Source organism: Paroedura picta, chromosome 2, assembly GCF_049243985.1.
Source record: "Paroedura picta isolate Pp20150507F chromosome 2, Ppicta_v3.0, whole genome shotgun sequence".
Taxonomy (NCBI): Eukaryota; Metazoa; Chordata; class Lepidosauria; order Squamata; family Gekkonidae; genus Paroedura; species Paroedura picta.
This window is the reverse complement of record NC_135370.1, coordinates 177,975,651-178,001,105: the sequence shown is the minus strand read 5'-3', so window position 1 is coordinate 178,001,105 and position 25,455 is coordinate 177,975,651. Positions and strand designations below refer to the sequence as shown.

Here is a 25,455-nt window from a genome sequence, read left to right as displayed (position 1 = left end):
CCCTCCTCCTGCAGCAGCCATTCTGTGTCTGGCCCCGCCTCCTGCAGCAGCCATTTTGTGGCTGGCCCCGCCTCCTGCAGCAGCCATTTTTATGGCTGCACCCACCATCCTGTGTCAAAATTTCTGAAAGTGCCCACAGGCTGGAAAACACAGGGGCCTTTAGCACTATACCAGAGTTTCAAGAAGGAAATGCTTCCTCTGCATTTGACTTTCTAGGTCATAAGTCACGGGGGCAATGTATCTTTCCATCACAGGCCAAGAGCTGCAAACAAATGCAGGCAAACATTTGGGTTTTCCTAAATGCTTGGGACGCTTGGGACGCATGTGCCAGCAGGCATTTCCTCCAACAATAACTCCTTTGTTTCCCTTTTTTTTCCCAAACCCACATAGCGCCTGGTGGTTATTTGATATTTTATATATATATGTGTGTTCTCTAGAAACGGACAGGCCCAGTTTACTTTGCGAGTTACTTCCAGTTTTAGCTGCCTTGGACAGTACGATTGTAAGAACCGGTAAAAGGGCGTGTTTTGGCCGCGGCTTAAAACCACTGGAATACCCATTCCATCTGTTACAGTTTTCGCAGCAACTGAAAATCCGGAGCAAAGGAAGAGGACAGGCAGCCATGGAGAGCCACCGGGTTTCTGGAATTACATGGTGAACGAAAGAACATTGGCATAGCAATTCGATTTCATTGGGGCATTCCCCAGAGCTGAGACCCTGCGCTTGTCTACCTGGAAGGAAGCCCCGCCGAACGCAGAGGGGCTTTGGGGCAGGTCCGTGGCTCAGTGGCAGAGCCTCTGCTGGGTATGCAGAAGATCCCCAGTTCAATCCCCGGCACCTCTAGTTAAAAGGACCAGGCAGGAGGGGATGAGGAAGACTGACCTGGATAGACCAATGATCTAACTCAGGGGTAGTCAAACTGCGGCCCTCCAGATGTCCATGGACTACAATTCCCAGGAGCCCCCTGCCAGCGAACGCTGGCAGGGGGCTCCTGGGAATTGTAGTCCATGGACATCTGGAGGGCCGCAGTTTGACTACCCCTGATCTAACTTAGTATAAGCCGCTTCATGTTTATTAGGGAGGGGCTGTGGCTCAGTGGTGGACCCTCTGCTTGGTATGCAGAAGGTCCCAGGTTCAACCCCCGGCTCCTTTAAGGACCAGCCATTTTATTCAAAGCACCCAGTCAAAACAGGCTCCCGGGTCACCACCTTGTTTTCATATTTTCTTCCTCAGTGACCCAATAGAAGTATTCGCTATGTTAACAAAAGTTAAAATTACAAGCTTGCACGTAATACATTAACATCCTGTTATTATTTCCAGGACATTCTCATCATTCAGTGCAAATGCAGCCTGCCTTGGTTTCAAATAAAGGAATTCTCAATATCGGTCAAGCTTTCCGTATTTTCTGTCTGTTTAAAAAATGCATTTTTAAAAAAATGATCGAACTATCTCTTATGTACCGTCTCTTCTCCTCGTTTTAAATAAAACTGGCCCAAGAATATCAAACAAACCCGAAAAGTTTTTGTGTTCTCAAACAGACATTGGGGAGTCTACGAGTCGGGGGAAAAACAGATGTTTTAATGCCACGAAGCAGAGTTGATTTTTTGGATGGAAACCACGACACCAAAGGGACTTAATAACAGTCTGGATTACTCTTGTGTTTTGCGAACATCCCGAAAGGACCGATTGGCACACTGTCTCTTTAACGGGTAGAACGGGGAGAAATGCTGAATCAAGCTGGGGAGGCTTAAATTACAAAACAATCTGAAAAACTATCGAGACCAATAGTCATGGATCCTCAATGTATGTTTGAAAACACAGAAACCTTTGTGGTTTGATTGATGTTATTAGCCTGATATTATATTGAGTCGTTGAGAGAGAAAATACGAAATCAAGGAAATCAATCGCCTCCTGCCTGGCCCTGCTAACTGGAGATGCCAGGGATTGAACCTCGGACCTCCTGCATGTCAAGCAGATGATCCACCACTGAGCCACAGGCCCCTCCCCCTCTGCGTTCGGTGGGGCTTCCTTCCAGGTAAGCAACCTGTTTTGGCTCTGTGCTCAGTTTCTTCTCTGCTGATCTTTAAAAGACCAGGCTGGAGGGGATGGGAAGGACTAGCCTGGATAGACCAATGACCTTTCGTATAAGCTGCTTCCTGTATTCGGGGATATTGGAGGGGTTTGCCTTCCTCTGGGCACAGAGCAGGGTCTCTGGGGGAGTGTGGGGGAGAGATGAGTGTCCTACGTTGTGCAGGGGATTGCACTAGATGTCCTTTGGAGTCTCCGTCAAGCTCTGTGTTTCCACAAAAACACTGTGCTTTGTGCATATTTTCCACGCTTTCCCCTTGCATCTTTTTGCCACCATGCACAGAGGGGAAAGCGACAAGAACTAATATTTCAATATTTCAAAAGCCCCTTAAAAAGTCCTCACAGCAAGGAAAACACCAGCCATGGGATGCCAGGAAAACGTTACTGATATGGGCAGCCCCTTTACAGAGAAAATAAAATGTACACTTTCCCATCTACATCGGGGTTCCCAGCCATGGAGGCCACTGACACCTCCTTGACACCCACCAAGTGCTTTTAAAGGTCAAGCGTGGCTTGCCTCCCGTGGCGGCCATTTTGTGAACTGTATCAGAATTCCAAAGTTGCCCACACACCGAAAAAAGCTGAGGATCTCTCATCGAGATGGTGTGGCAGCGTGCTCTAACTGCATTCTTCCCCAAAAGATCAGAACAAAGTACATATGGTGAAGAGTGTACAGGCACAGGGCAACTGGAACATGATGGGCAGTGGGTTCAGGGCAGACAAAGGAAACACTACTTTACACAGAGAGCGATTCAAATGTGCAATTTGCTGACATAGGATGTGGTGACAGCGTTAAAGGGAGATTAGATAGATGCGTGGAGGGTAAGTCCATTGATGGCTAACAGCCGGGGTGGCTGGGGGGAACCTCCGTATTCAGAGGCACTAAACCTTTGAATCCCAGTGCCTGGGGGCAACATCAGAAGGCTTCAAAGTCTATGCCCAGGTGTTGGCTGTCCAGAGGAACTAGTTGGCCACTGTGAGACAAGACGCTGGACTAGATGGACCCCTGGTCTGACCCAGCAGGGCTCTTCTGAAGTTCTTAGGAAGGCCTCGGCCTCTCTGCCCTGTTGTTAGCCCTCCAGAGGAACTGGCTGGCCCCTGTGTGAGACAGGAGGCTGGACTAGATGGACCCCTGGTCTGACCCAGCAGGGCTCTCCTGATGTCCTTAGGAAGGCCTCGGCCTCTCTGCCCTGTTGCTGGCCCTTCAGAGGAACTGGCTGGCCCCTGTGTGAGACAGGAGGCTGGACTGGATGGACCCATGGTCTGACCCAGCAGGGCTCTTCCGATGTCCTTAGGAAGGCCTCGGCCTCTCTGCCCTGTTGCTGGCCCTCCAGAGGAACTGGCTGGCCCCTGTGTGAGACAGGAGGCTGGACTGGAGGGACCCCTGGTCTGACCCAGCAGGGCTCTTCTGAAGTTCTTAGGAAGGCCTCGGCCTCCCTGCCCTGTTGTTGGCCCTCCAGAGGAACTGGCTGGCCCCTGTGTGAGGCAGGAGGCTGGACTGGATGGACCCCTGGTCTGACCCAGCAGGGCTCTCCTGATGTCCTTAGGAAGGCCTCGGCCTCTCTGCCCTGTTGCTGGCCCTCCAGAGGAACTGGCTGGCCCCTGTGTGAGACAGGAGGCTGGACTGGAGGGACCCCTGGTCTGACCCAGCAGGGTTCTCCTGATGTCCTTAGGAAGGCCTCGGCCTCTCTGCCCTCTTGCTGGCCCTCCAGAGGAACTGGCTGGCCCCTGTGTGAGGCAGGAGGCTGGACTGGATGGACCCCTGGTCTGACCCAGCAGGGCTCTCCTGATGTCCTTAGGAAGACCTCGGCCTCTCTGCCCTGTTGCTGGCCCTCCAGAGGAACTGGCTGGCCCCTGTGTGAGACAGGAGGCTGGACTGGAGGGACCCCTGGTCTGACCCAGCAGGGCTCTTCTGAAGTTCTTAGGAAGGCCTCGGCCTCCCTGCCCTGTTGCTGGCCCTCCAGAGGAACTGGCTGGCCACAGTGTGAGACAGGAGGCTGGACTGGATGGACCCCTGGTCTGACCCAGCAAGGCTCTCCTGATGTTCTTAGGAAGGCTTTGGTCTCCCTGCCCTGTTGTTGGCCCTCCAGAGGAACTGGCTGGCCCCTGTGTGAGACAGGAGTCTGGACTGAATGGACCCCTGGTCGGACCAGCAGGGCTCTCCTGATGTCCTTAGGAAGGCCTCGGCCTCTCTGCCCTGTAGCTGGCCCTCCAGAGGAACTGGCTGGCCCCTGTGTGAGACAGGAGGCTGGACTGGAAGGACCCCTGGTCTGACCCAGCAGGGCTCTCCTGATGTCCTTAGGAAGGCCTCGGCCTCTCTGCCCTGTTGCTGGCCCTCCAGAGGAAATGGCTGGCCCCTGTGTGAGACAGGAGGCTGGACTGGATGGACCCCTGGTCGGACCAGCAGGGCTCTCCTGATGTCCTTAGGAAGGCCTCGGCCTCTCTGCCCTGTAGCTGGCCCTCCAGAGGAACTGGCTGGCCCCTGTGTGAGACAGGAGGCTGGACTGGATGGACCCCTGGTCTGACCCAGCAGGGCTCTGCTGATGTTCTTAGGAAGGCTTTGGCCTCCCTGCCCTGTAGCTGGCCCTCCAGAGGAACTGGCTGGCCCCTGTGTGAGGCAGGAGGCTGGACTAGATGGACACCTGGTCTGACCCAGCAGGGCTCTTCTGATGTTCTTAGGAAGGCCTCGGCCTCTCTGCCCTGTTGCTGGCCCTCCAGAGGAACTGGCTGGCCCCTGTGTGAGAAGGGAGGCTGGACTGGATGGACCCCTGGTCTGACCCAGCAGGGCTCTCCTGATGTCCTTAGGAAGGCCTCGGCCTCTCTGCCCTGTTGCTGGCCCTCCAGAGGAACTGGCTGGCCCCTGTGTGAGACAGGAGGCTGGACTGGATGGACCCCTGGTCTGACCCAGCAGGGCTCTGCTGATGTTCTTAGGAAGGCCTCGGCCTCCCTGCCCTGTTGCTGGCCCTCCAGAGGAACTGGCTGGCCCCTGTGTGAGACTGGAGGCTGGACTGGACGGACCCCTGGTCTGACCCAGCAGGGCTCTCCTGATGTCCTTAGGAAGGCCTCGGCCTCTCTGCCCTGTTGCTGGCCCTCCAGAGGAACTGGCTGGCCCCTGTGTGAGACAGGAGGCTGGACTGGATGGACCCCTGGTCTGAACCAGCAGGGCTCTCCTGATGTCCTTAGGAAGGCCTCGGCCTCTCTGCCCTGTTGCTGGCCCTCCAGAGGAACTGGCTGGCCCCTGTGTGAGACAGGAGGCTGGACTGGAGGGACCCCTGGTCTGACCCAGCAGGGCTCTCCTGATGTCCTTAGGAAGGCCTCGGCCTCTCTGCCCTGTTGCTGGCCCTCCAGAGGAACAGGCTGGCCCCTGTGTGAGACAGGAGGCTGGACTGGATGGACCCCTGGTCTGACCCAGTAGGGCTCTCCTGATGTCCTTAGGAAGGCCTCGGCCTCTCTGCCCTGTTGCTGGCCCTCCAGAGGAACTGGCTGGCCCCTGTGTGAGACAGGAGGCTGGACTGGATGGACCCCTGGTCTGACCCAGCAGGGCTCTCCTGATGTCCTTAGGAAGGCCTCGGCCTCTCTGCCCTGTTGCTGGCCCTCCAGAGGAACTGGCTGCCCCCTGTGTGAGACAGGAGTCTGGACTGAATGGACCCCTGGTCTGACCCAGCAGGGCTCTCCTGATGTCCTTAGGAAGGCCTCGGCCTCTCTGCCCTATTGCTGCCCCTCCAGAGGAACTGGCTGGCCCCTGTGTGAGGCAGGAGGCTGGACTAGATGGACCCCTGGTCTGATCCAGTGTTCTTATGATGCCCCGTGGATGCTTACGAAATCAAAACAAAACTAAGAAGCCAAAGAGAACAACAAAACTTCTCTGTGCTTGCACGAATCCTCTGGTAGCCCCTCTCCACAGAAGTTTGGCCAGCAGCATACAAGTTTTCCTTCAGGCACACTCCCTACCTTTTGGGATTCTTTGCAGATGCTTTAGCTACCCTGTCCCGCCTTTATCTTCAAGTTGTGGCTTTGAGAGGCAGTTTTAGACCAGCCAAGATCTTATCACACTGCAACTAGATGTCTTTATCTGATGCTTTATGAAGGCTGCTTGTCTACACGGTAAGCTGCTCAGCTGAAGAAGGAGGGAAGGGATACTTAGAGCAAGGCCTAGCGCAGGGGTGGCCAAACTGTAGCTCTCCAGATGTTCACGGACTACAATTCCCATGAGCCCCTGGCTCCTTCTGTTCCCTGCTGGATGCTCCCCCATGGAGATGGGTCCCCAGCAGTTTGCAACTCCCTCGATACAAATCATGCTGCGTCTGTTTGAGTTTTGGACTACAGCCTGGGAGAACTGGGTTCGAATCTCCATCTCCCTTGCTGGGTGACCTGGGCCACGTGATCTCAGCCTAATTTGCCTCATAGGCTTCAGAAGAGGAGAACAACACAATTTCAGTCCGAGATCTGACTCTTTTTGACACTCCAAAGCTCACGCCCCGAACATCTTAACTGTCTGTAAGGCATGACCGGGCTCGAGCTGCTCTACCTCACAGGGTTGTTGCATTTGATTATTGAAATCCCTTTGCGTTTCTCCTCAAGTGTGGGCCCCCAAGCAACTTAGACCATTCTCCTCACCTCCCTATTTATACTCACAACAGCCCTGCAAGGTAGGAGAGGCCGAGAGGTAAGTTGGGTTTTGAAGACAAAAGGAAGGAAAGGAGGAAGCCGTTTTCAGTCTTGTTTTGGGGAGAAAGGCAAGGGGGGGGGAGGGAAGGACGGACAGACAGATAGACGGGTAGACAGGTAAACACCTAGATTCAGGTTGGTCTGTCTGAAGCGGCAGAACACAGTTCAAATCTGGCTGCACCTTTAAAACCAACCAAGTTTTATGCTGGGCATCTTGTCATCCCTTTTGGTATACCCCCCCCCCAAAAAAAAACTGTCCTCAGAATTAAACTTTGTTAGAGAGAGGGCTACAATATTAAGGGACCTGCCCTCCTCCTCCTCCAGAAATCCAACACCCCTGGGGCCAGAGCCAGCGGACTCTGCCGGCTTTTAGTTTGAAATTTTTTAAATGGTTGCTTGTCAGTGTTTTTTAGACTTCCTTTGGACATGTTTTGGCCGCTCCGGAGCCTGCTGTCAGGGAGGGGCTGCCGATAAACCGAATGAAAAATGGCTACGATGATGGAGAATGCCCTTCGCTCTACTTTGTACGCCGCCCTGCGCTGGCTTGCGAGGCAAGCGGTCTACAAATCTAACTCATTAAACACCTTAGCGCGCAGTTTGGACCCGCAGGCTGTTACTCCTTCCCGTGTCTAAAATCCGCCTTTCAAAACGCTCTCGCTTCCCGTCGCATCCAGAGCAATGCATCGAGCTGCCCCACCGGCGACCCCCATTTGTAGGCCAACGGTGCCGCCGGGAGGAGGGAGGGGAAGTCGAGCCAACGCCCAGCCCCTTGGCAAGACCCCCCCCCCAGCCCGCCCTAGAGATCCCTCCCAGCCCCAAAACAGGACTCCGCGCTGGATTCCCCCCGCTTTTCCCGCCGATCGGACATGGACGGCTTGGCTCCTTCGGGGCGCTGCCGCGGGGCCGCCCCTTGGCCGCAGGCGCCGCTGCCACGTCCCTCGGGCGGACTCACTCACTCACTCACCGGGCTTCTTGCCGCGCCACTCGAGCCACTGCAGGGTGAGGTCTCCGTCGGCGCGCACGAAGCGGACGAGCAGCAGCAGCAGCAGCGCCAGGGCCAGCACGGCCGCCGCCGGCAGCAGGCAGCCCAGCAGCACGCACGCCATGGCGGCTCCCTCTGCCTGGCCCCGGCCCCGGCGCTTTAGCGGCCCTCCGACGGACCCGCCCCGGGCGGGGAGGAGTCGCCGCTCGCCCCGCCGCCCGCGCCCGGCCGGCCACGCGGCGCTGCCAGCCTCCAGGGCGGCCCGGGGGATCGCAGCGGCACGGCGGCTCGTCTCCCGACCACAGTTTTCATGGCTTCTGGAGGAGGGCGGGGGGGGTCTGTGGCATTGGACCCCGCTGAGGTCCCTGCGCGCCCCAGATCTCCAGAAGGGCGACTGGGAAAGACTGACCCCTGCTGGTCCCCTGGTGGAGACCGAAAGAAGCATAGAGCTGGAGGGTCATCTAGTCCAACCCTCTGCACAGTTCTGGAATGTGTATCAGGCCACTAGTCCAGCCAGCGGAGGCCTTCCTAAGAACATCAGAAGGGCCCTGCTGGGTCAGACCAGGGGTCCATCCAGTCCAGCCTCCTGTCTTACACAGGGGCCAACCAGTTCCTCTGTAGGGCCAGCAACAGGGCAGAGAGGCCGAGGCCTTCCTAAGGACATCAGGAGAGCCCTGCTGGGTCAGACCAGGGGTTCCTCCAGTCCAGCCTCCCGTCTCACACAGGGGCCAACCAGTTCCTCTGGAGGGCCAGCAACAGGGCAGAGAGGCCGAGGCCTTCCTAAGGACATCAGGAGAGCCCTGCTGGGTCAGACCAGGGGTCCATCCAGTCCAGCCTCCTGTCTCACACAGGGGCCAGCCAGTTCCTCTGGAGGGCCAGCAACAGGGCAGAGAGGCCGAGGCCTTCCTAAGGACATCAGGAGAGCCCTGCTGGGTCAGACCAGGGGTCCATCCAGTCCAGCCTCCTGTCTCACACAGGGGCCAGCCAGTTCCTCTGGAGGGCCAGCAACAGGGCAAAGAGGCCGAGGCCTTCCTAAGGACATCAGGAGAGCCCTGCTGGGTCAGACCAGGGGTCCATCCAGTCCAGCATCCTGTCTCTCTCAGGGGCCAGCCAGTCCCTCTGGAGGGCCAGCAACAGGGCAGGGAGGCCGAGGCCTTCCTAAGGACATCAGGAGACCCCTGCTGGGTCAGACCAGGGGTCCATCCAGTCCAGCCTCCTGTCTCACACAGGGGCCAGCCAGTTCCTGTGGATTCGAGAGTCTGGAAGGCCAACAACAGAGCATGGAGGTCAACACCTTCATGTGGACATCAGAAGATCTCTACTGGATGAGAACAACAGGCCATCTAGTTTGACCTACTGCCCCATATAGTGGTCAGCCATTTCCTCTGGATGGCTAGCAAGAAGGCACAGAGGCCAAGACGTCCCCCTCCTGGCTCTGCGATTCAGAAGCTCAGTGCCTCTGAATGTGGAGGTTCCCCTCAGTCACCAGGGCCCGTAGCTCTTCCGGGAGCTCAATCCACCAGGTTGGGGCCTGATCCAAAAAAGCCTGGTGTATATAATTATCATGCTCCCCTCCCGTTAGACATCTCTCTTGTAAATAGGAAACTGCTATACTCTGTAGACTTTCCTCACATTGAAAGTGCCCCAACCCCCGAATCACCATAGTTGCCCTCCTTTGTCGTTTTCCAGCTCTCCGATGTCCTTTGGGAGATACGGGGACCCAAACGGTACAAGGATCCCAAATGAGGCCGTCTCATAGATCTAAAACTTCCCACCAGATTTTCGCTGCTGTTACCTTCAAATTCCCCTGTTGTATTCAGACGCTATTTCTTGGACCAATCCTGGGAAAGTTGTATCCTGTGCCAAACCACAGAAGGTTTCCCGCAAAAGGACACACCCAGATCAACTACCTGAGTACCTCCCGGAAACCACTTTGCAGGCTCCTCTCCCTCCTTCTTGGACTTCTGTTGCAATTGTTTGGTTCGCATACCTCTTGGATCAGGTAGTAGCACCCTTCTGGACCTCCTCCCCTCCTGAACCTCCCCTTTTTCATAAGAACATCAGAGAAGCCATGTTGGATCAAGCCAATGGCCCATCCAGTCCAACACTCTATGTCCTACAGTGGCCAAAACCCATGGGCCATCAGGAGGTCCACCAGAGCGTCACTGCCCTAGACATAAGAACATGACATAGGCCATGTTGGATCAGGTCAATGGCCCATCCAGTCCAACACTCTGTGTCCCACAGTGGCCAAAACCCAGGGGCCATCAGGAGGTCCACCAGTGGGGACAGAACTCCAGAAGCTTTACTAGGAGGTCCACCAGTGGGGCCAAATCCTCTCCCCGTTTTCAGGTCTGTGTTCGTGCATAAGGACACATTGTTTTTCAATTCTGTTGTAGCTGTATTTGTGATTAGAAGGGTTTGGAATTTGGGTCTACTTCTAGTTGTGTGTCTGAGAGCTTAGTCACCGAATATCTCGTGGAGCTTGAATCAATTAGTCTCTGTCACGCTTTTTCCTTGGGAATGTCAGGCAGGGAGAAAATTTCCACATACACTGACTAAAGGGTTCTTTGCTTATCCTGCTGGAGACCCAGAAACAAGGGGACTGCCCTTTCTCTCGGTCCAGTTTGGGGAACACGACCCATGTAACATGCACATTTGTGAGTGGAGAGAAATGTACCCAAAATCCCACACATGCCATGGCAGAAGCACAGAAGGCACACAAGGTATCATGTCGTATTAATAGATCTTCTTGTCTGGTACAGGGCCCCTTATTAGCCATGGATGATGATAAGGATAGTGTTAAACATCTTTTTTTTTAATTAGCATTTTTATTTTAAGAAAATAGATGAGAAATATAAGGCAGGGGTAGTCAACCTGTGGTCCTCCAGATGTTCATGGACTACAATTCCCATGAGCCCCTGCCAACAAACACTGGCAGGGGCTCATGGGAACTGTAGTCCATGAACATCTGGAGGACCACAGGCTGACTACCCTTGATATAAGGGATACAAAACAGAAAACTATGTATAAACGCATATGATTCAAAAGTTACTACAGATTGCAGAGTATATAAAACAACCCCTCCAAAAAATACTCTCCAATGTTCTCTTCTTCAGAATCTTTACAATAGTCCTTATTTCAATTTTTATTATTATTGTTATTATTTCAATTTATTTCCCGCCACTCCCAAATGGCCCGTGGCGGGTTACAGTGTCTTAAAACCCCATTAAAACTCCCATTAAAAGACTTTAAAATATCACAGCATGGCGGCACAATAATAAGATCCCCTTCCTACCCCCCCTTCCTAAAAAAAGGGGGGGTGGAGGAGAAGGAGGTCAACGGTGTTCAAGAAGAAGCCCGGGGGAGAGCAGTCGATGTACCCCAGCAGCCCCAGCCTCAGCCATAGACCTGGCAGAAGAGCTCCATCTTGCAGGCCCTGTGGAACATTGAAAGGTCTCGCAGGGCCCACAGCTCTCCCGGGAGCTCATTCCACCAGGTGGGGGCCAGGACCGAAAAGGCCCTAGCCCTGGTCGAGGCTAGGCATGCTTCCCTAGGGCCAGGAACGACCAGAAGATTCTCACACACAGAGCGCAGAGCCCTGTGGTTGGCATTTTCGAACTGCTAAACCAGGGATTCCCAACCGGGGCTCTGTGAACGCTCCCAAGGGCTCCCCGATCTTTCCCCTATATTCTGTCTTAATTATGCCTGGCATCGCAGCGAGAGCAAGGGACTGGCTGCTTCCATCGGCCTGGGAGTGGCGTTCTTGGGGAGGGGTGGGTTACCGTACCTGGGAAAGGGGGCGGAGCCTGGATGCCTACTCCTTCCTCAAACCTGCTTCCTTTCTCTCTACCCCCATAGTCCACGGGTGTGGCAAGGAGGTGTGGCATGGAAAATATTTCAGGAGCACCTCAAAAGGTTGAACACAGCTATGCCTAACATTTCAATTCATCTGTTTTACTACTATATTAGGAGAAGAAGAAGAGTTGGTTCTTATATGCCACTTTTCTCTACCCAAAGGAGTCTCAAAGCGGCTTACAGTCACCTTCCCTTTCCTCTCCCCACAACAGACACCCTGTGAGGGAGGGGAGGCTGAGAGAGCCCTGAGATTACTGAAGAAGAAGAGTTGGTTCTTATATGCCGCTTTTCTCTATCCAAAGGAGTCTCAAAGCGGCTTACAGTTGCTTTCCCTTTCCTCTCCCCACAACAAGACACCCTGTGAGGGAGGTGAGGCTGAGAGAGCCCTGATTTTACTGAAGAAGAAGAGTTGGTTCTTATATGATGCTTTTCTCTACCCGAAGGAGTCTCAAAGCGACTTACATTCACCTTCCCTTCCTTTCCCCACCACAGACACCCTGTGAGGTACATGGGGCTGGGAGAACTCTGACTGCTCTGTGAGAACAGCACTATCATGACTGTGACAAGCCCAAAGTCACCCAGCTGGCTGCATGGCCAGGAGCAGGGAATCAAACCCGGCTCGCCACCGCCCTTAACCGCCACACCATTTCAGCTTCATCGCTGCATATTCCAAATGGATTATACGGGCATATGGAGTGGAGAGAAACGTACCCCAAATCCCACACGTGCCTGACAAAATCATAGAGACACGGAAGACGCATAAGTCATGGCATCATCATAATAATTACTCTTGGCTGGTACCTGGAGGCTTATGGACAGGAAGCAGACGACAGCGTTAAACTTCTTGATGAATGCTAAGGCAGAGCTTTCCTCCTGACTGAGTTGCCTGGAAGATCTTCTTAAGGAGCAGCTGATCTTAATCTGTCCTACATATAAATCAGGCTTGGTGGAATTACATTCTGATGTATCTGATGAAGCCAGGACTGAGTCAGCATCCCAGGACTAAATTATCTTCAGGGTGTCGCTGGATTCCTGATTGGTTTGATGGGCATCTGAAGAAGAAGAAGAAGAAGAAGAAGAAGAAGAAGAAGAAGAAGAAGAAGAAGAAGAAGAAGAAGAAGAAGAGTTGGTTCTTATATGCCGCTTTTCCCTACCCGAAGGAGGCTCAAAGCGGCTTACAGTCGCCTTCCTTTTCCTTTCCAGAAGGAGCTGCTACTGCAGGCCAAGGAGCAGAGGCCAATCAAAATGGAGTGGCCCATCCAGTCCTTCTTCGCCCAGGACTCTGTTTTTCTAACCTGAGTGCTCCCACCCTTGGTAGTTTTGTTGTGTTGTGACGTGACCATTTTAATAGGTTTTTAATGGGTATTTTTAGCTGGACTTTCTGTAACCTGCCACGAGCCTGTTGGGAGAGCCAAGTAACAAATATAATAATACTGATGATGATGATGATAATGATGATGATGATGATAATAATAATAGTAGTTGTCATAGTAGTATTCTCTCCTTGCTTTCTGGGTGTTCCTAACTCAGGGAACATATCCGCCCTGGAGCAAACCCCCGCAAAGGCATTCTTAATGTTTCAAAGAAAGCCAAATTTTCCACCCCCAAAAAATGCGCCCTCGGGTGTAAATCTGACTTTTGCACCCCCTTAAACCTTGAGCCGGCTGCTGGGATTGAACTCCCAGCCTCATGGGCAGAGCTTTCAGACTGAATGTCTGCTGCCTTACCACCCTGCGCCACAAGAGGCTCTGTTTTCAGAGGTAGGACATGACAAGAAGGAAACCTCTCTGGGCTAAAGAGCCCCAGTTCAACAGTGAGATTTTTTTGTTACATTGGTACATTGCCCAGAGCCTCTTGTGACGCAGAGTGGTAAGGCAGCCGTCTGAAAGCTTTGCCTATAAGGCTGGGAGTTCAATCCCAGCAGCCGGCTCAAGGTTGACTCAGCCTTCCATCCTTCCGAGGTCGGTAAAACGAGTAACCAGCTTGCTGGGGGGTAAACGGTAATGACTGGGGAAGGCCCTGGCAAACCACACCGTATTGAGTCTGCCATGAAAACGCTAGAGGGCGTCACCCCAAGGGTCAGACATGACTCGGTGCTTGCACAGGGGATACCTTTACCTTTACCTTACATTGCCCAGTGCACAATTGCAGCTTGCAGAAGACTTCCACCCTGTTGTATCTAGATGATCCAGTTTCATTATCCTTCACTCCCGAATGACAACACCCGACTGACCAAATAGAAGGGCATTTTCAGTTGCCATTCCTTTCCAACTGACCCTCGGGGGTTCCAAAACTCTGCCACTAGCAATATATTTCTGAGACCTCAACAGGTAGTCACATGAAACTGGATCTCCATTTTCTCCCCAGTATATTTTTTTTAATGTATATTTATTTATTAAACTTGTATGTCGCCGCTCCTAGGCTGGCTAGCTCATGGCAGCTCACATCAGCCATAAAATACAGTAAAACAATGAAACATAATTAATTGTATTCCTGAATGCAACGGGCTTGACCCCTAGTAAATTCATAATGAATAAAAGTCACAGACAAGGTCATACAAGACAACACGAATGATACCTTATTTGATACCAACAGTCTCCATCAATGGGGGAATTATTCTCAAAATGGCCGACAGAATTTTGGGTATTCCAAAAATAGTTTCTGGACCCTTATCGCTCAGCATCATTTTTACCAGTTGCTTCTCTTCTACGCAATCGTATTTCGATGTCTTCATAGGGAATGTTGATGCATCAAAAACTTAGGACAATCCAACAATAAAAAGTATCCAGGACACTGGATCTGTGCAAACAAGTTCTTTCATTAAATGGGATTTGGGACTGTGCTTTACGATCCAAAGAAAAAAAACACCCTTTCACTGTAGCAGAGGACTCAAAAAGCACGGGGTAAGGGGGTGCAAAAGCCAGATTTCTTTTTGGCACCCCCTTACCCCGCGCTTTTTGAGTCCTCTGCTACAGTGAAAGGACTTCTTTTTTTTTGGCGCAGAGTGGTAAGGCATCAGTCTGAAAGCTTTGCCCATAAGGCTGGGAGTTCAATCCCAGCAGCTGGCTCAAGGTTGACACAGCCTTCCATCCTTCCGAGGTCGGTAAAATGAGGACCCAGCTTTCTGGGGGTAAATGGTAATGACTGGGGAAGGCACTGGCAAACCACCCCGTATTGAGTCTGCCATGAAAACGCTAGAGGGCGTCACCCCAAGGGTCAGACACAACTCGATGCATGCCCAGGGGATACCTTTACTTTTACCTTTATCTCTGAAAATGCCAGCCATGGTTACTGGCGAAACGTCAGGAACAGAAACTACCAGACGATGTCCATTCAACCTGGAATATCCACAACAGCCCGGCACTTAAAATGCCATATGAATTCAGACCCTTAGGATTACCTGCTTCCAGATGGAGTCTGGAGTTTCCCCAAAATTACAACTCCTTGCCAGAGATCTGTTCCCCTGAAGAAAAAGGGCCCTTTCTGATATTCAACCCTATCACAACACACCTTTACTGAGTTCCCTCCCCAGATTCCACCTTCCCCATGCTCAGCCCCCGAATCTCCAGGAATTCACCAGTCCAGAGTTGGCAATCTAGATTTGCAAGCATCCATCGGCCAGCAATCTTTGAACCGGAAAACACACTCGTTATCTGATTGGGGTTTCTTCTCTCCGGAAAAGAAAATGGCGTGCATACGGTAAAGACGGTTACAGATTAGGCAACTCTCTGACCTTGCTAGGCTCTTTGGAGGTTGTTTTTTCATCACAGAAAATGTTGGGCTTTTGTAACCCTTTCTCGTTGGGATGGGAGAGGTTCCAGATCTATAAAGGCCAACACCGTTATGGTTTTACATATGTGACGTTGCTCCAAAAGTATAGAACGAGACATTCAGGTGGTTTTCATTGGAACAAACATTTATCATAAACTTCACAACTTTAGGCAGAAAGAAAAAACTGGGGTTTGGAGACCAAGACGTATGAGGAAAGGTTGGGGGAGCTTGGTCTGTTTAGCCTGGAGAGGAGACGACTGAGAGGGGATCTGATAACCATCTTCAAGTATTTGAAGAACTCCCAGAATGGCAACTATCCCAAGAGGACAGAGATCAGTTTCCCCAGACAAAATGGAGTCCGTGGCATTGTACCCCAGTGAGGCCCCTCCCCAAATCCTGCCTTTCCCAGTAGAAAGCTTTCCTAGTCCACCACCTTTAGGTTTTATTGTCTCTTTAAGGACCTGCAGTGCTTTGAAGGTTAACAGGGGCGCCCTCTACTGGGTCTTCCTCAGCAGGACACAAACCTCTCTAGATCCCAGAAAAAGGGGGGCAGAGGTGGTCTTCTCTCTGAAAGCTTTTTTTTTTTTTAACTTTTCTGCAGACCTGCGTTTATAGAATCATGGAAGGGTCCATAGAAGCTATCTAGTCCCACCCCCTGCTCAGTGCAGGATCAGCCTCAAGCATCCAGGAGAAGGATCTATCCAGCTGCAACTTGAAGACCGCCAGTGAGGGGGAGCTCCCCACCTCTTTAGGCAGCTCCTTCCACTGCTGAACTAGACTCCTAGAATCCTAGAGTGGGAAGGGGCCATCCAGGCCATCTAGTCCCACCCCCTGCTAAGTGCAGGATCAGCCTCAAGCATCCAGGAGAAGGATCTGTCCAGCCGCTGCTTGAAGACCACCAGTGAGAGGGAGCTCCCCACCTCCCTAGGCAGCCCCTTCCACTGCTGAGCTAGACTCATAGACTCCTAAGGTGGGAAGGGTCCATCCAGGCCATCTAGTCCCACCCCCTGCTCAAGGCAGGATCAGCCTCAAGCTTCCAGGTTCTGTCCAGCCATTGCTTGAAGACTGCAGGTGGAGCTCACCACCTCCTTAGGCAGCTGTGGATGGTGAAAGTAAGATATATATTATACCTGGGTATCAGCTTTTTAAGCTGTATCATAAATACAATATGGGATTTTAAACCATCTGTATGCTTGTAAACTTTGTAGGTGCAAGCCTGGACACGATCCATGCTTGCCTTGACCAGGGCCTGTTTTTGAGAATTTAGAGGCCTCCATTTATTTATTTTGGCTTGCTGGTCTATATATGTGATTAAGTAAGTAAAAAAGTTTTAAAGTTTTAAAAGAAATATTTAACCCTTAAATTAATCATATATTTATGAGCCTCTTGTGGCGCAGAGTGGTAAGGCAGCAGACATGCAGTCTGAAAGCTCTGCCCATGGGGCTGGGAGTTCAATCCCAGCAGCCGGCTGAAGGTCAACTCAGCCTTCCATCCTTCCGAGGTCGGTAAAATGAGTACCCAGCTTGCTGGGGGGTAAAGGGTAATGACTGGGGAAGGCACTGGCAAACCACCCTGTATTGAGTCTGCCATGAAAACGCTAGAGGGCGTCACCCCAAGGGTCAGACATGACCCGGTGCTTGCACAGGGGATACCTTCACCTTTACCTTAATCATATATTTATGGAGTTTGGTGCCACACAACGCAAATATAATAGAACATTTCTTTCTTCTCTTTTCTTTCAGCAGCCCCCTCAGTGTCCATTGCCTGTAAAGGAGCTAATACATTACAAAATTAATTGCACATTTCTTGCATGCTCTACTTATGCATACCCCATTGAAAAAGGCGGCTATGCCGAAACATGTTTGGCCATTGGCATTGAGACATTAGTATGTTCATGGGATCGGATTTTATCTGAGGCTCTACATAACACCTTGGGGTGTTTTTAATTTAAATTGTATTATTAATAAATATTCACATTGTTATAATAACTACTTTATGTTTTAGAAACTTTATGGTGCAACCCCATTAGGCCCACGGACATTTCCTTTTTATTAAAGTTACAATGTTTATTTTCCTTTTTAACAAACATTTTCTTATTCTCTTATATTCATGGGGAAAAACAAAGAGCTAGTTTTACAAACATTTCAAAAATTCGTCCTCGTGTCTTTAACATTCATCAGCTGGTCTTTGCTTTACCATATTTGTTAGCTTTGCCATCCGGGCAAGTTCCCTAAGTTTCTCGCACCATTTCTGTTTTTGTAACCTTTGGCGGTCCCAGACCCTTGTTTGGGTTAAGATTCTTCTCCTTTTTTGTTATGAAAAAAATAAGGAACCCTCTTTGGGTCAGTGGTCTTCAGGGAGCACGGAGACTCTCCTGTTGACTGCTCCTTAGAAGGCCAGATCCTGAAGATGAAACTCAAATACTTTGGCCACCTGATGAGAAGGAAGGACTCCCTGGAGAAGAGCCTAATGCTGGGAGCGATCGAGGGCAAAAGAAGAAGGGGACGACAGAGAAGGAGGTGGCTGGATGGAGTCATTGAAGCAGTAGGTGCAAACTTAAATGGACTCTGGGGAATGGTAGAGGACAGGAAGGCCTGGAGGATCATCGTCCATCGGGGCACGATGGGTCGGACACGACTTTGTACCTATCAACAACAACAAGACCCTCTGGAGCAATTATGTTTCTTGGGTGCTTTCTGGAAAGACAGGCCCCTAGTGCGCATGTGTGCAGCGCAAAGGCGCCACCCTCTGGCCTCTCTTAGGAGACACATGGAGAGGAGCAGCAAGACGGAGAGTTGCTAGCAACAAGTTGGGAAATACCTGGAGGATATGTTGCCCCCGCTGGCCAGCTGATGGGTCCTGGAATCAGGAGACCCCCCTACACACACACTGGCAGGGCTGACATCCCTAGGGGCAGCCTGCGAAAGGCAGGTTTTGGGGAGGGGAGGACCGTCAGTGGGTTACAAGGCCATGGAGTCCACCCTCCAATGCAGCCCTTTCCTCCAGGGGAACTGATCTCTGCAGTCTGGAGATGAGCTGTCATTCCAGGGGATCCCCAGGCCCCACCTGGAGGCTGGCATCCCTGAGTCCCCCCTCCCAAGCAGCCCTTTCCTCCAGGGGAACTGATCTCTGCAGTCTGGAGAGGAGCTGTCATTCCAGGGGATCCCCAGGCCCCACCTGGAGGCTGGCATCCCTCAGTCCCCCCTCCCAAGCAGCCCTTTCCTCCAGGGGAACTGATCTCTGCAGTCTGGAGAGGAGCTGTCATTCCAGGGGATCCCCAGGCCCCACCTGGAGGCTGGCATCCCAGAGTCCCCCCTCCCAAGCAGCCCTTTTCTCCAGGGGAACTGATCTCTGTAGTCTAGAGATGATCTGCTATTCCAGGGGATCCCCAGGTCCCACCTGGAGGCTGGCATCCATATGCCATCAAAACCAAAGTCCTGCCTTTCACTGCTTAGCTTAACAGCTTGTAGCAGCGCTTTACCAAAAAATTGTTTAAAGTACGTTGCATTTCATGTTAAGGATTCCTTACAGTTGTAGAGCCATAGAGCTTGAAGGTGCCCTACAGGCCATCTGACCCCACACCCTGCTCAATACAGGATCAGCCCAAAGCATCCTAAAGCATCCAATAAAAGTGTGTATCCAACATTTGCTTGAAGACGGCCAGTGAGGGGGAGCTCCCCACCTACTTAGGCAGCCCCTTCCCCTGCTGAACTAGACTCCTAGAATCCTAGAGTGGGAAGGGGCCATCCAGGCCATCCAGTCCCACTCCCTGTTCAAGGCAGGATCAGCCTCAAGCATCCAGGAGAAGGATCTGTCCAGCCGCTGCTTGGAGACGGTCTGAGGGGGAGCTCCCCACCTCCTTAGGCAGCCCCTTCCCCTGCTGAACTAGACTCCGAGAATCCTAGAGTGGGAAGGGGCCATGCAGGCCATCTAGTCCCACCCCCTGCTCAATGCAGGATCAGCCTCAAGCATCCAGGAGAAGGATCTGTCCAGCCGCTGCTTGAAGACCACCAGTGAGGGGGAGCTCCCCACCTCCTTAGGCAGCCCCTTCCACTGCTGAACTAGACTCCTAGAATCCTAGAGTGGGAAGGGGCCATCCAGGCCATCTAGTCCCACCCCCTGCTCAGTGCAGGATCAGCCTCCAGCATCCAGGAGAAGGATCTGTCCAGCCGCTGCTTGAAGACCACCAGTGAGGGGGAGCTCCCCACCTCCTTAGGCAGCCCCTTCCACTGCTGAATTAGACTCCTAGAATCCTAGAGTGGGAAGGGGCCATGAAGGCCATCTAGTCCCACCCCCTGCTCAGTGCAGGATCAGCCTCCAGCATCCAGGAGAAGGATCTGTCCAGCCGCTGCTTGAAGACGGCCAGTCTGCATCTTCTTTGGGTGTAGTTTGAATTGCCAGCCCTCACAAGAACCCCAGGCACCAGCTTGTTCAAGGGGACCAATTTTTCCAAGCCTGCCCAAAAGATTTCATGCATCTCTGGACAAGGCCTGGAGTAGACGCTGCGGACCGGGTTTGCAGAGATGCCGGACCTGAAGTTGTTTGTGTCAAAACAAAAATGTAGCCATCTGTTTTGATAAAAATACCACTCATTCAGCGTTTTATTATCTTCGTGCCGGCATGGAGAAGGAACTTCGATCGAGCCGGTAAAGTCACCTTCACAGTGTTGGACAATGCTGTTTTCAGCTTTCTGAGGCCCTGTTCTGCAGAGGAGAGCAGCAAGAATGATCGGGGGGGGGGGGGGGAATGGGGACCAAGCACTCATAGGAAAGGCTGAGGGATTTCGGGATGTTCAGCCTGGAAAAGAGGAAGTAGAGGTGGGACGGGATGGCTCTCTTGAAGGATCGGAAAGGTTGTCACTTGGAGGAGGGCAGGGAAAGGTTCCTGTTGGCAGCAGAGGACTGGACCTGCAATAATGGCTTTAAACTAGGAAGTGGCTGGCCCCTGTGTGAGACAGGAGTCTGGACTAGCTGAACCTCTGGTCTGATCCAGCAGGGCTCTTCTGATGTCCTTAAGAAGGCCTCGGCCTCTCTGCCCTGTTGCTGGCCCTCCAGAGGAACTGGCTGGCCCCTGTGTGAGACAGGAGGCTGGACTAGATGGACCCCTGGTCTGACCCAGCAGGGCTCTCCTGATGTTCTTAGGAAGGCCTCAGCCTCTCTGCCCTGTTGCTGGCCCTCCAGAGGGACTGGCTGGCCCCTGTGTGAGACAGGAGGCTGGACTGGATGGACCCCTGGTCTGACCCAGCAGGGCTCTCCTGATGTCCTTAGGAAGGCCTCAGCTTCTCTGCCCTGTTGCTGGCCCTCCAGAGGAACTGGCTGGCCCCTGTGTGAGACAGGAGGCTGGACTGGATGGACCCCTGGTCTGATCCAGCAGGGCTCTCCTGATGTCCTTAGGAAGACCTCAGCCTCTCTGCCCTGTTGCTGGCCCTCCAGAGGAACTGGCTGGCCCCTGTGTGAGAGAGGAGGCTGGACTAGATGGACCCATGGTCTGACCAAGCAGGGCTCTCCTGATGTTCTTAGGAAGGCCTCAGCCTCTCTGCCCTGTTGCTGGGCCTCCAGAGGAACTGGCTGGCCCCTGTGTGAGACAGGAGGCTGGACTGGATGGACCCCTGGTCTGACCCAGCAGGGCTCTCCTGATGTCCTTAGGAAGGCCTCAGCTTCTCTGCCCTGTTGCTGGCCCTCCAGAGGAACTGGCTGGCCCCTGTGTGAGAGAGGAGGCTGGACTGGAGGGACCCCTGGTCTGACCCAGCAGGGCTCTCCTGATGTCCTTAGGAAGGCCTCGGCCTCTCTGCCCTGTTGTTGGCCCTCCAGAGGAACTGGCTGGCCCCTGTGTGAGATAGGAGGCTGGACTGGAGGGACCCCTGGTCTGACCCAGCAGGGCTCTCCTGATGTCCTTAGGAAGGCCTCGGCCTCTCTGCCCTGTTGTTGGCCCTCCAGAGGAACTGGCTGGCCCCTGTGTGAGAGAGGAGGCTGGACTGGAGGGACCCCTGGTCTGACCCAGCAGGGCTCTCCTGATGTCCTTAGGAAGGCCTCGGCCTCTCTGCCCTGTTGCTGGCCTTCCAGAGGAACTGGCTGGCCCCTGTGTGAGAGAGGAGGCTGGACTGGAGGGACCCCTGGTCTGACCCAGCAGGGCTCTCCTGATGTCCTTAGGAAGGCCTCGGCCTCTCTGCCCTGTTGTTGGCCCTCCAGAGGAACTGGCTGGCCCCTGTGTGAGATAGGAGGCTGGACTGGAGGGACCCCTGGTCTGACCCAGCAGGGCTCTCCTGATGTCCTTAGGAAGGCCTCGGCCTCTCTGCCCTGTTGCTGGCCCTCCAGAGGAATTGGCTGGCCCCTGTGTGAGACAGGAGGCTGGGCTGGATGGACCCCAGGTCTGACCCAGCAGGGCTCTCCTGATGTTCTTAGGAAGGCCTCGGCCTCCCTGCCCTGTTGCTGGCCCTCCAGAGGAACCGGCTGGCCCCTGTGTGAGACAGGAGGCTGGGCTGGATGGACCCCTGGTCTGACCCAGCAGGGCTCTCCTGATGTCCTTAGGAAGGCCTCGGCCTCCCTGCCCTGTTGCTGGCCCTCCAGAGGAACTGGCTGGCCCCTGTGTGAGACAGGAGGCTGGACTGGATGGACCCCTGGTCTGACCCAGCAGGGCTCTCCTGATGTTCTTAGGAAGGCCTCGGCCTCCCTGCCCTGTTGCTGGCCCTCCAGAGGAACCGGCTGGCCCCTGTGTGAGACAGGAGGCTGGGCTGGATGGACCCCTGGTCTGACCCAGCAGGGCTCTCCTGATGTCCTTAGGAAGGCCTCGGCCTCCCTGCCCTGTTGCTGGCCCTCCAGAGGAACTTGCTGGCCCCTGTGTGAGACAGGAGGCTGGACTGGATGGACCCCTGGTCTGACCCAGCAGGGCTCTCCTGATGTTCTTAGGAAGGCCTCGGCCTCCCTGCCCTGTTGCTGGCCCTCCAGAGGAACTGGCTGGCCCCTGTGTGAGACAGGAGGCTGGGCTGGATGGACCCCAGGTCTGACCCAGCAGGGCTCCCCTGGTGTTCTTATGCCTCTGAATACGGAAGTTCCCTTTTAGTCACTTGCCTAGTAGTAGGGATGGACGTATCCTCCAAGGAGCTGTCTCCTCTCCTTTTAAACCTGTCTATGCCAGGATGAAAAGTTCTTGTACCTTCAACTTTAGGCCAGAAGAGGGCATTTCACCAGCAGCCTCTTCTTTCAGCCCTTCAAATTATCCTACCCTTCCCTCCCAAGCCTTTAGGGGAGTAGAAACCGTTACACCAACAAGCTTCCCCAGAAGAGTAGGCATTCGAACCTGGGTCTCCCAGATCCTAATCCGAGACTTGAACCACTACACCAGGCTGTTGCAGACTGTGAATGTCAAAATCTGCACAATTCAGTTCACTGCACATTTATTATTTGTGTTGAAAGGTCACCCACCCGTTGCACAGATAGCACCCACCCGTTGCACAGAACACTCCTAACTGCTACACCACACTCACCAGCTTAACATCTTGGACTGGATGGATGGAAGCTTGCCAACCGGCCGGAGAGTCCCTTTAAGAAAGACTTAAAATCATAGAATCATAGAGTTGGAAGGGACCTCCTGGGTCATCTAGTCCAACCCCCTGCTCTATGCAGGACACTCACAACCCCATCGCTCATCCACTGTAACCTGCCTCCCTCTCGAACCTTCACAGAATCAGATGGCTTTGTCAGGTGACTATTCAGCCTCTGTTTAAAAATCTCCAAAGTTGGATAACCCATCACCTCCCGAGGAAGCCTGTTCCACTGAGGAACCTCTCTAACTTTCAGTAACTTCTTCCGGATGTTGAGACAGAATTTCTTTTGAATTAATTTCATCCCATTGGTTCTGGTCCGTCCCTCCAGGGCAAGAGAGAACAACTCGGCTCCATCCTCTACATGGCAGCCTTTTAAATACTTGAAGATGGTTATCAGATCCCATCTCAGTCATCTCCTCTCCAGGCTAAACAGACCAAGCTCCCCCAACCTTTCCCAACCTTAATGGGGAGTTGTTTACCAGTTCTACATATTGAGCCTTTCTTAATATGGAAAAAGACAAAATGGCCCATTGGGACAACCCCCTGAAACCTGAAGTGGTACAGTCTATACCAGGGGTGTCCAAACTGTGGTTCTCCAGACGTCCATGGACTACAGTTCCCATGAGCTCCTGCCAATTGGCCTATGCTCTAATGAGGACAGCTGCTTAAATTGGTGATGGACTAGGAAAGCTTTCTACTGGGAAAGGCAGGATTTGGGGAGGGGCCTCACTGGGGTATAATGCCACGGACTCCATTTTGTCTGGGGAAACTGATCTCTGTCCTCTTGGGATAGTTGCCATTCTGGGAGTTCTCCAGGCCTCACCTTGAGGTTGGCAAGCTTAGCAACTAACTCTCATGGCTTAAAAAGGATAGGTGTCATTCCTAAGTCTTCCACCTTTGTGTTCGGAAATACCTGGAGGTTTTGGGGGTGGAGCCTTAAAGAGGGCGGGGCTTGGAGAGGGGAGCGTGCTCAGTGGGGGGGCAATACCATAGAGTCCACCCTCCAGAGCAGCCATTTCCCCCAGGGGAACTGAACCCTGTAGCCTGTACCTTGAAGATCTGTAAAAGCGAGAGCTCCAGGCCCTACCCGGATGTTGGTAACCCTTAGGGAATGGTTATGGCCTGGATAGGGCATAGTTTGAGTCACACACATCTTTTAGTCTCCTGTTTAACTTTTGAGATGTTGGCAGAGTTTAAATATGCAAGAGGGCCCAGCACAGACTCTCTTAAAAGAATAAAATAGTTTTGTTTAGAAGAGAAACAACTGTACAAAAAAAGAGGAGAGAGAGAGAGAGCCCTAGCTAACTGTCTAACTGATGTTTTGCATTTGTTCGGTTTCTTCTGGAGGCAAGCAAGGAGAAAGTGTGCAGGAAGTCTCCAAATGAGCCAATCAAGGCACTGGAGGAGATTACTGGAAAAGTATCAGGGAGTTCCTATTCTAACTATGCTAAATATACATCTTCTGTGGTGCCCCCTGCAGGACATTCTCCATATGTTTTTTAATTATGCACACTACAGATCTTGCGTATTCCAACAGGAGGATCCATCCATCTCTTTCTGCTCTGCTCAGTGGGGTGGGGCCGGCTGGGCTCCCAGTGGCACAAAAACACTCCCAATTTAAACACTCCCTAATGAGGGTGGGCGGAGATGTCCCTGCTCAGAGGTGTGGGCAACTTGGGCCACCGCCAAGGCACTGCTGTTCTTACGTAGGCCCCGGCCACAAGTTTAATGCCTCGATAAGAACTAGGCCAGAGAGGAGGTGGAAACGCCACGCTTCACAGTTCTGACCCAGCTCCTCCAAGGGCACCACGGGGTGGGACTCCGCCTCCAAATAACACAGGACTGCCAGCCCACGAGTCATTCACTCCTCTGCTCCCGTCATACCGACTCAAAATTGCTCCCTGTCTTGATATCATTAAGATACAGGCCTCCCTGCCTACACTTGGAGCAACAGAAGACGGGAACGGGAGCCATTGAATACCCAAGCAGTGACAGCCGAATACGATTTCTTCAGCAGACGCTCTTTCTTTGGAAATGTGTAGTTTCACCCTAGGGCTACCAACTCCTAGATACAGATGCCAGGCTGAACCTAGGCATCCCCTGGAATGACAGCTCCTCTCCAGACTGCAGAGATCAGTTCCCCTGGAGAAAAGGGCTGCTTGGGAGGGGGGACTCAGGGATGCCAGCCTCCAGGTGGGGCCTGGGGATCCCATGGAATGACAGCTCCTCTCCAGACTGCAGAGATCAGTTCCCCTGGAGAAAAGGGCTGCTTGGGAGGGGGGACTCAGGGATGCCAGTCTCCAGGTGGGGCCTGGGGATCCCCTGGAATAACAGCTCCTCTCCAGACTGCAGAGATCAGTTCCCCTGGAGAAAAGGGCTGCTTGGGAGGGGGGACTCAGGGATGCCAGCCTCCACGTGGGGCCTGGGGATCCCCTGGAATGACAGCTCCTCTCCAGACTGCAGAGATCAGTTCCCCTGGAGAAAAGGGCTGCTTGGGAGGGGGGACTCAGGGATGCCAGCCTCCAGGTGGGGCCTGGGGATCCCC

General features: G+C 53.0%; 1 protein-coding gene across 1 annotated transcript in view; it reads right to left on the bottom strand.

The window, feature by feature from the left end:
- Positions 1-7,910, bottom strand: part of DHRS7 (dehydrogenase/reductase 7) — a 49,311-nt gene extending 41,401 nt beyond the window's left edge. Inside the window, exon 1 of the mRNA XM_077323948.1 lies at positions 7,721-7,910. Coding sequence (XP_077180063.1) covers positions 7,721-7,862 — 142 coding nt within the window. The 5' untranslated portion in view covers positions 7,863-7,910. The remainder of the gene's footprint in view (positions 1-7,720) is intronic.
- Positions 7,911-25,455: the final 17,545 nt, after the last annotated feature.